The sequence below is a fragment of the Brachypodium distachyon genome, chromosome 1, assembly GCF_000005505.3.
Source record: "Brachypodium distachyon strain Bd21 chromosome 1, Brachypodium_distachyon_v3.0, whole genome shotgun sequence".
NCBI classification, from domain to species: domain Eukaryota; kingdom Viridiplantae; phylum Streptophyta; class Magnoliopsida; order Poales; family Poaceae; genus Brachypodium; species Brachypodium distachyon.
In genome coordinates, this window is record NC_016131.3 from 63,877,622 (window position 1) to 63,888,687 (window position 11,066).

Here is an 11,066-nt window from a genome sequence, read left to right on the forward strand (position 1 = left end):
TTGAAGTAACTGAGTCACTATTGATGGTCTTTACCTGCCAGTACTAAAGAAACTAACAGTGTTGATACTCTGTTAAGCAATATGCAGTCACTGAATTATAGACCACATGTAAATTCGAAAATCACATCATTAGATAAAAGGGAACCGAGTTCCAGTGGGATTTCACTAGATCTTGTTAATAGCTAAGCATGCCCATGTACTGCAACTAGTTAGGTGTTGTCAAATTTGTTCTGATGTGGCTCACAAACCATCGTTTAATTTAGTAGCTTGCTGAAACTCTTAGCACACGATTTATTAAGTGACCTATGGCTGCTGGCTGTAGACCCATTGGTGGTCAACTCCACCTATGTTTATCTGTAAGTCCAGTTATTTGTCTCCCCTACCTGTAGCTTGCAAATTTATTTGTCACAGGGTCTTTAGAAAGCTGATAAGAACCACTAACATTTTGCTCTCCCTCACTGATCAGTATACCCAAAATGTCATTATTCAATCTTGGGGTCAATTTTTTCCTAACCTTGGTTGCAATCTGGTTTGATCAAATGCAAGATTAACTACTGGAACCTATTGTCTTGGAAGCCATTTATTTGGAGTTGAATCACATAGACCGAACCCCACATGTTATTTAGTAGACCAACTGGGTCGTTAGTAGCTAATGAGTTGATTAGAATTTACTAAAGTTAACCGGCCACTACCTAATGCATCTTAGCTGTTAGCAAGCTAGTTTTGCATATCTGAAATCAGCATGCATCCATTTAGATGTGTTCTCCCACATTACAAATTATATCACCACTAAACTGAAACTAAAAGATCAAGTGTCCACAATGAACAGCAACCCCCAATAATTCTGTTTTATTCTAGCAGGTATTGCATACATATATTCATTGATCAAATAGTTTCTTAGTCTTGATTTGCTCTTTTGGAGGTTATTTGCTTCTTATTGGTGTTTCGGCTATTCGGATTTCCTCGTGCTGCAAATATGGAATTGTCCGCACCTTCTCCGTCTACGAGGCAAGCAGAGCTTGTTGCATTCATCCATTAATTTTATACTTTCATTTAGTGCCTTGCTCTCAGATAATTTCTGCTCTATCGTTGTGCATCAGAACTGAAACTAGTATGTCTAGGAATTGTTTCATTTTTCTGGCAGCAGCAGCTGGGATTAAACTGATGCTTAATCAACTTAAAGCTGATAAGTAAGAGAGGCGGGTAGCATGTCGTGGCAGACGGTGGCAAGTCGTTGGTTCCCCGAGCATCTAACTTGGTGCCTCGAACCATACATCGAGTATCTAACTTGGTGCCTCGAGCCATACGTCGAGTATCTAACTTTTTTTGGAGGCCACCGGGTTGACCACCGACATGCTACTAATAACCCTACGGCCCTTTCGTGAGCACATCAAGAGTGCCTCCGGATCATTTTTGCCCTCTTGAGGACTTGCTACCCTCATTTGGGAATAACCTCTGGGACGCCCGCTGGTGCTTGCCAACGACTGGTTCCTTCCTTGTGAAAATTTGAAATTGTTAAGGTGTTTATGTGGATATCTTATTGATGTCATTGTGGACCTGAGGTCATGTTTATGTGGATATCTTAAAGATGTCATTATTTATGCTACGAATGCTCATGGTCATGTGTATTACTATTATCTTGTCATATCTTGTTGTTACTGTTCTATAACATGTTTCTAGCATTTTACTACATGCTTACTTTTCTTAATCAAGCACGATTAAGTCTTGCGAGTACAATTGTACTCACCTAGGATTTTCCTAGATTTGCAGGTGAACAGGTGTAAATGAGGATCACATATTGGTGCTTTTCTTGGTTTACCTTAATCAGCTACTCCCGTGGGTATTTGTTGGGCTCTTGTGAGATGGCTGGTGGTTGCCATCTAGGGTATTCTATATGTTTTCTGCTTCTGAATTTAAGTTTCTCTTTTATTCCTACTCGACCTACGGTCGTTTGCTTGTAAGTTATTTAAGTGTCCTGTGTTTGAGACCTGTATTCTGAATATGTAATTCTACTAGAGTAGTTTGTGTTGTGATACTATATTTTGTTTAAGCACGTCATGCACAATGCGTGTATGATCCTGCAGTGCATGACTTTTGTTTGAGTGTTTGGAATTCTCTTGTATGTATGAAGACGGTGTTGAGAAATACCAGGACTGCTAGTTATCACCTCCACTTGTTGTATTCTTATACCGGGTGGATGGTCGGGTCCCAAGGCAGTGGGTTGTTCAACAATTTGTCTTGTATCTACAATTGAGGGCCGTTCACTCAAACAAAAGGACTTTGGGATTTATTTCAACTCTTTGGAGGTTGCAACCCCTTATTTCGGTCTTATTCCAATTGTGAGTCATACGCCGTGGTTGCGTATGTAGAGTTGGATAAGTGAAAGTCATGGACCGTTGTGAGTCATACGCCGTTGGCGTATGTAGAACGGGTTTGATTTGGGCTTCAACGACCGTTGTGACCACATACGAGCGGCGTCTCGTATGGTTAATGGTGTGGGGTTTAAGTCCCGGGCCCTGACAAGTTGGTATCTGAGCCAGGTTGACTGTAGGGAGAAGCTGACGCAGCTCTTCTTCGGTGGTCGGAACACCAACCCTTCTCCTACCCGAACTGCTTATGTCTGACATATCCCTGATGCCAACCTCTTTTGAGTGGAAGCCATGGGCCTACTTTTATAGTTCAAGGGGTCACCACACTGGCGAACTTAGGGCACACAGCATGCGTGCTGCTACAGGAGAACATCCCCGCTACAAGACGAATATGAAGTTGTCTGCCTGCACCGTGGCTCCTATCCAAAATGATATGTACCCTGCCCAGGGCACATAGAAGCTTTCGACCTTGTCTGGGCCGAAACGGTGACAGTCCTGGCGCGGCATGGAAGCTAGCCGGTCAAAAGGTAAAGGAGGGACCTGCTGCGTCCCGCCTGTCGTCCTTGCCGGCGATTGTCATATCGCAGTCCCGAGGACGCCCGTTGAATGGGCAGATTTGTACCAGCCAGGCTCGTGGGCGCCAAAGTAGCCGCCCAGGACCGGCTAAGGTAAGCAGTGACGCATTCCCTCCTCGGGTGCAGACCAGGCATCCTCGCGGAACCTTTTAATCTCGGACCCGAGGGAGGAGAGAATGGTCACAAGTCTCCTAAGAAGACGGTCCTCGGGGTACCCCGTCCCCGGGGATCCTTACGTGACAATGTGGGGCCACGTCTCACACTCCTAGGATCTGGGATTTCCCTGTATCCCCGAAGCCGACAGTAGGCCCCGGGCATTGAACCGGCAGGAGGCAAGTGCTGATGTAGAGCCTCTTGCAGGGCGATGCCCGCCCAGGAGCGAGGCGCCCACCGCAATGATCTCCTGGCGCCGCACGTGGAGATGACCTGCCACGACTGGACGTGGCCTTGACTGCTCTGCGCGGTGGTCTCGATTCCCGTGCTCCATGGGAAGAGCCGCTACGGTCGTGGGTTTGTGGGTGCGCTAATCTAGGCGGTTTCGGGGGAATTGAGGGGAAGGGCAAGGGGCAAAACCTAATATACCACAGGCGCCGCCACTTCCATCCGCTCACATCCCCCTTCTCTCGCCCGCAACCAGCCGCAGCCCACGCCCTTCGTCTTCTTCCTCGCTTCGCTGCTCCGCTGCTTCTCCCCATGGCTCCCAAGGCTCGCCAGCACAAGAAGAAGGGAGGGAAAAACAAGCCTGGTAAGGCCAACGCGCCGCAGGGGCCCGCGCCCCTGGGCGAGGGCCTCGTCCTGGCAAAGCACATGGACCGGCTTCGGGCGGCGATAGCAGGCCCCGACAATGTGCACGGTGAGACCAGGATAAGGCCAGCTGGCGTGGAGTGCGGTGCGACGGCTTCCGGGTGGTGTTCGCCGGCGGTCTCGGACTTCTTTGCGGCGGGGCTGACGGTGTACGGCTTGCAGGTGGCACACCTTCATCCCGACGCGATTATCGTCATGGCAATCTTCGCCCACTTGTGCGAGAACTTTGTCAGCCTGGCACCATGCGTGGCGTTCTTTCGCCACTTCTTCGTCCCCGAAGTTTCTGACAGGAACGCGCCGTTAGGCAGCGTCTTTTGGACACTTCGCGACGGGGAGGACAGGAAATTTCCGGCGGGACCTCTCCGCACGGCGAGTTCCGACTCCTGGCCGCGCCGATGGTGTCTTGCCGACGTGGGGGAAGACACGGTCGACGTCTTCAACCCGCCCGACAATCCGCCTTTCTCGGACCTTGGCGCAATGTCCGGCTTCTGGGAGGGCCTGGACGCGCGAGACGGGGACTTCTTGGATGCAGCCTACCACGTGAGGCGACTCGTGGAGCGAGGGTTGACGACCCCGATGGTGGTGCGGGACTTCCTCCAGCGTTGGCTTGCTCCCCTGCAACGGCGATCACACCCTGCCTGGGCGTACTCCGGCGTGGACGACCCTACACGACTGTTCCCGGGGGAGGAGCACGAGCTGGACAACGAACGCCTCGCCCAGTGATTGGGCCTCTTCTTTGGTGGCGTCGAGGTGGGCGAGCTGCCCGAGTTGGTGGCGCCCCTCTGCGACAGCGGCTATCGCGACGATGTTCTTCAGGTTATGCCCCACTGCGATGGGTGGAGCATTCAGGACTCTTGGGGCCTCCCCACCCGGGAAGAGCTAGCCGCAGGGTGGGAGGCCAGACGCGCCCAAGCCATGAGAAGGCGCGGCCCAGCCGGTGGTGGGGACTCTGGGAGCCCGGGGGAGGGGCATCCCGACCCGCCTCCCGGACCCTCGGGACCCCTCTACAACCAGCAAACAGGCGGTGAGGAGACCGCCGCCCCCGATGAGGACGAGGACTCAACTCCGCTGGCTTCATTGATAGGCCGGGGAGGGAGGGTCACGCCTCAACCTCGGAAAACTCGAGCGGGACTCTGCTACCGTCCCTGCTCTGGAAGCGGAAGGCTTTCTTTGTGGTGGATGACGAGGACGAAAGCAGGCAAGCGGGGAGAGCGGTGTTTTTACGGGGCCCGTGACCTACCGGTCAGGGCCGGATCGTTCATCGCGTCGTTGAGATTCGCGCAGCCGGAGCGGTGTATTCCTTTTTCTGAAAATTATACATGACCCTGTACTGTATCTTGCGCGATACCACATCCCCAGTTACCCGTGCCCCCATCTCTGTCCCTCTTTCCTGTCAGGCCAAAACGCGGCGGCCTCCGTCGCCTTCCTCTCTCCCTCGTGCCCCTCCCTCGCCTTCCTCCAGCTCCGCCTCCAGCAGCGGCCGCGCGGACCCCGTCTCCTCCCTCCCCGAGCTCCGCCGCCTCGCAGCCCGGATCCGCCCGGCGCCGTCCGGATCCGCTGCCTCCCTCCCGTCGAAGTGCGGCCGCCACCGCGTTCTTCCCCGATCTGGCGGGATCCGCGGCGTTCTCCCCTGATCCCGCGGGATCCGCGCCGTTATTCCCCAAATCGCGAGCTCCTGGAGTGCGCCGCGACCGCGTTCTTCCCCGGATCCAGCGGAATCCGTGTCGTTCTTTCCCAAGCCGCTGGAGTGCAACGCCGCCGCGTTCTTGCCCGGATCCAGCGGGATCCGTGACTGCCGTCTCCAGGTACGCACGGGCACGGCGACGGCTGGTTGCCGTTGGTGAGGGGGTGATGCACCTGTTGATGGATCCCTCTTACTCCCTTCCCCTTCTTCGTTGCAGAATCTTTTTTAGGGATTTTTATTTGAAAGAGCTGGAAACGAAGATTCTGCGTGAGGGGCTACTGGACAACAGGCCTATTGATTGTGTTTTGTGCTTGATGCAACAATTTTGATGTATTGATTGTGTTTTGTGCTTGATGCAGCAATTTTGATGTATATTTGTGTCCTAGACGAAGAAATTAAATTCTGATGTGTGTGGTTAATTTGTTCTGTGCGGTTGATTGATAAATTTTGATCAAAAAATTTCCATATGTTCATGGATAGATATTGGTTGTTGGATGCTGATTTTTTATGCACCAAGATTGCCAGAGGATGTGAAACTCTTATATTTCTCCTTTGTTCTTGCGTGTGTTCAAGATCTGCAGAAGGGGATGAGCACGTTTGGTTGCTAGATATGCAATTTTTTGTTTGTACCATTGATATCTTATTTCTATATCATTGATTTTTGTGTGTACCATTGATTTGGCGTGCCATATGCCATGGATTGCAATTTTGGATTGAAAGATTTAGATTGCAATCAATGAAATATCACAAAATTATTGTATGTACCATACATATCATTGATTTTGTTCTATACCAATCGAACTTCAAGCGTTGATATGAGGCTACCATTTCAATTTCATTGAAAAAAATCATTGTCGTTTGTATCAGTGGTATTGAAATCTTTTTCCATTGATATCTTATTTGTATATCATTGATTTTTGTGTGTACCATTGATTTGGCGTGTCATATGCCATGTATTGAAAAGATTTAGATTGCAATCAATGAAATATCACAAAATTATTGTATGTACCATACATATCATTGATTTTGTTCTATACCAACCGAACTTCAAGCGTTGATATGAGGCTAACATTTCAATTTCATTGAAAAAAATCATTACCGTTTTTGTATTATTGGTATTGAAATGAATGATATTTCTGTGAAATAATAATGGTGTTGAACAATTTCAGTGGTGTAAGAATGGTACTTCCCTCCTTCCAACAAAAGGATGTCTCAACTTTGACCAAATCTGAATGCATCTATACATTGAGTCATGTCTAGATACATCTAAATTTTGACAAACTTGAGACATCTTTTGTTGGAGCATGATATATTCCAGTGAAAATTTTAACAAATGGTATTGAAAAATAGTTATAGTATTGAAAAATATCAGTGATGTGTCCATGGTACGATAGACTCCAATGAATTGATAGTAGCAATGCATTGAAATGTAGTTTAGAAGATTTGGCAGAGGATAATGAGGGGCCGAGGTTTCCTTCCGTGCCAGCCTTTCCCTCTTAGCACATGGTGGGACCAGCACATGGGTAATACCGTGTTCATAAATGGAGGAAAGCATCAATACCGAAGAATACACATAGTGCGTCTGGGGTGCTGGCAGCGAGGGATTGGTTGCTCCCCTGCCGGTACATAGCCGGCCCGCTAGAAAAGAGTTTCGCGGCAAGCGGGCCCTTCCCTATTTTCGTACTTGGGTGACCCGCCTAACCCTCCTCCCTTTCTACAGCACTGCTGACTGCTACCACCAAGGAGGCGCGGGAGGAGGCGGCACCCTCCGGGCCGAAGCCGGGTAGCTCCTCCATCCTCACTTCATTCTGCACGGTTAGTCAAACGACACAAATAGGGGTGTTACCCGTCTCTTCCTGATCCGCAGGTTCTTCAGATCCCGGGAGTGCTTCCCGGGTTCAGGGGCCAGGAGAGGCCCCCCTCTCCGTGGAGGGCCTCCCGGGCAGGAGCCGATGCCGAACCCCGGAGCCTCCAGCGCCGGCGGGCCGCGGTGGGGCCACGCGTGGGGCCCAGTCCCCGGGAGCTGCTGAAGCTAAACAGCATTCTAGCCCCGCTTCGGAGGCCAGAGCGTCCGTGCCTGCTCCTCCAACTTCGTCCCCACCGGCCCGGGCCGGGGCCGGGGCGGGCTCCTCAATGTCCCGGGGCGAGCGGGGGATGGCACCCGACGCGCTTCCGGGCGCGAGAGAGGTCTTCGGAAAAGCCCCGCGCGGGATCCTTGCGATAGAGGCGCTCACTCGCGCCGTTCACCATCAGGCCGCGGAAATCTCGAACAGGGAGCAGAAGCTGCTGCTCGAGCGAGAAGAACTTCAGCGGGCAGTGGAGGAGGCACGTGCCCGAGTCGCCACGGCCGAGGCCCGTCTCTCCGAACTCCGACAGGAGGTCGAGAACCAGGCACAGGCCGTCGGAAGGGCCCACCAGGAGCTAGCCCTCCAGGGGGCGCAACGCTCGTCGGAGCTGGAGTCCGCGGAGGCCAGGCTGGTCTTGCTCAGGAACGACCAGGAAGCCAGCGCTCACGCGGCCGCGGAATCCAGGGAGTTGCTCCACCGGATCATTTCCGGAGCTCTGCTGGCGGAGCGCCACGCTCACGCGGAGGCTGATGTCGTCCACGCCACTCTCGGGGCAGGTCGCCGCGTCCATTCAGGTGGGTCGGGAGTTAGCGGAGGCACGCTCTGCGTCTGCCCAAGCGAAGATCGACGAACTCCGTCGGGGTGTCAAAGAGGTGGCCGACGCCCGCGACAAAGCGCAGTGGAGGATTGAGTCGTCCAGCATGGGCCTTCTTACCCTGCAAGACAGCCACCGATCGAACCTTCAAAGCATCCAAAGCAACTTGACAAAACTTGCTGGAGCCATTGTGTGTGTGTGTGTGGGGGGGGGGGGGGGGGGGGGGGGGGAGGGGGGGGGGGTTGCAACGGCGGCGATGCAGCCGTCCGAACCTTCTCGCTATATAGTGGACGCCACGCGCTTTACCTCCGGCATGGGCAGCAAACTAGCGCGGCTCCTCACAGACCAGGAGATGACGATTGACGCGAGGTCAAAGATTTCATCTCCCAGTCTCTGTCATCGATCGAGCATGGGACGGCTGCGCCACCGCCTGCCTTCACTGCCTGTGGAAGCAATACTCAGGCCCGTCCCTGCCGACCAGCGGCCTGAGGAAGAGGAGGCAGTCCACCCCGTCGTCGAACAGCTGACGGAGCGATGGCCATGGCCGTGTCGACGGTTGCGAGATCTGGTAGCTGGGAGATAGAGAAGTTGGGTTTAGGCCTCTGCGAGCAAGAACCTTGTCTGCGAGGAAGAGGAAAGGAGTCTATTCGGGATGGTCAACTGTACAGATTCCGCCAGTTGATCAACGCTGAGATGGAGCGGAACGTGCGTGGACGGTTAATGGCCCATAATAAGTGTTTTTGATTTAGTACCGATACAACCTTGTACTGAATGCAAGAAACTTATTATGAATCAGAAGGAATATTGATCACGAATCTCCACATCTTTTAACTTCAAAAAGCTTTTGTTGCCTTGTTGACCACGTCTGAAGCTAGCTACCAATTACATTAGAGCAAGATTAATAGGTATAGCCTGCTGCTGGCTGTAAGTTTTGCCATGTCACCTCTAAATAGTATAATAGCTAGTATGTATAATAAGTTGGCTATAAAAAACACTATTTTATTAATAGCAGGCTTACATTACTGTCTCACAGGGTGCCTAGGAGCACGTGTTGCAGCTGGCTACTAGTTAACAGCCCACTTCTCTTCTCTCTCCTCTTCTTTTTCCTCCAACTAAGTACTAACATAGTATTTTAATTCTTGTAGCCAGCTTATAGCACATTATTATTCTTGCTCTTATTGGAAGAAAAATATTGTTTTTAATATTTTTTGCAATTTCTATTGAAATATCTATGATTGAACTTAAATAAACAAATATTGTCTCGCAAAATCATGCAGAAACAGCCAAGAAGACAGATCCAGCCTAGTGCTATAGTACACCAGGTCCTTGCTTGAAAATAAAGATAACTAACAGGAACCAACTGGTTCCCACCGGCTTTTCTAAGAGGAGAACCACAAAAGAACCATTATGATGAGGACATCCCTAGTCCTTTATCATTAACTCCAATCGATGATGTTGCTGCACAAGACAAGCCCAATGAAGTTAGACTTGGGCCAATAACAAGAGCACGTGCAAATCTACTTGAACAACAGGTGAACTCACTCTTAATTGAATCTGATGTTTTAATTGATGAGAACTTTATACTACCTAAGTCTATGCATTTATGTATGATCAGATTTGAAGATGATTCAAGCCTTGCACGTGGAGGAGAAGAGTTGCAGCAAGATCCATTACCGTTGATTTCCAATATCAAGTTGAGCGCGAGGAGGAGAGGGAGGCCGGCGCACTACATGAAGAGGAGGAAATCAACCAACAATAGAAGTTGTTGTGGCTGATGCTAGGACAAGTCCTACGACAGTCAAACATGTCTAAGGCATCAGCGCACGTCGAGTAGCATGTGACAGGGTTTATTTGCCTACGACAGAGTTTATTTGCCTAAGTGTGAGTTGGGCCTGCGTGCTCATGGTTTGGGTCGAACCCAACGTTTCGGGTCAGTTTGTATCAAGTTTGAGTTGAACCAAGTTCGAGTCCGAGTCCTTCTAGGTTGCCGGACGTCCACCACCCCTATATAAGTTGAGGGGCGCCCACCGATGTGGTTATGACTAACCACGTACTCGACTCGAGTATACCCGGTACAGCCCAGCTGGGGGCCCACAAGGAAGCCTACTTATTTCATCGATTCCATCACCTGGAGTCGTATCGTGTTTAGGATACGATCGCACTATCCCTCATCTTTAATTACCCCTCCACGTCAGATCCTGGACTGTATCTAAACCATGGCACGTTAATACTTTGCCCACTCTAGTTTATTTTTGGCCAACACTTGCCAACTTATGTACTGCATCCGTCTTGAAATAGATTACATACAAACAATTCAACCGGGACATTAAGTAATCACCATTTCACTAGTAGAATATTAATTTTGCGCAGTTCCAACCTAAATAAAAAACTTGATGCCTCTGTGCGGAAACTTTTGCTCAAAAGTTTTACATGTCAAACAAATGGCATGCAGAGTGAGTTGGTGTTCCTCATGGCATTGACTCGCCACATGTGTAACTTCTTTGATTCAAAGGAATTTCGTTGGATTTGAGGAAGGTTGAACCTTAGAAATTTTCCATACTAGGAGCTCATTTGCTTCTAAGGAAATAAAACGTATAAAAAAAGAATGATGTATGTCTGTGATAGGATGTCAGTTGCCAACATAAGGACTCGTTTTTGCCTCATTCCTATGCATGTCTAATGAGAGCTTAGACTTTTATGTTTAGTTCCAAAAAAGAACACATGATATCAATGATAATTCTAAAGGAATCACTTTGCTTATTTCCTGCAAGCCCAACGCATCTATAATAAACTTTTTCCATAGAATTGTCAAATCTTTGATTTGGAAAAACTCCAAATGAAATGAGCCCTAGGCCATTCTGATTCATTGTATTGGAAAAACACATGAATAGAAAAAGAGTGCAAGGTTGCAATGTCATGCCCACTTGATTCCTACTTTGAGACACAACAACATTAGTGATCTCATATTGAAGT

General features: G+C 49.9%; 1 protein-coding gene across 1 annotated transcript; it reads left to right on the top strand.

Moving 5' to 3' along the window:
* The first annotated feature begins 3,615 nt into the window (after positions 1-3,615).
* On the top strand, positions 3,616-5,974 carry LOC104581795. Its single transcript, XM_024457599.1, has 2 exons — positions 3,616-5,553; positions 5,650-5,974. Exon 1 carries the CDS (start codon positions 3,638-3,640, stop codon positions 4,469-4,471), a length of 834 nt encoding a protein of 277 aa, XP_024313367.1. The 5' UTR covers positions 3,616-3,637; the 3' UTR covers positions 4,472-5,553; positions 5,650-5,974.
* The last annotated feature ends 5,092 nt before the right edge of the window (positions 5,975-11,066 follow it).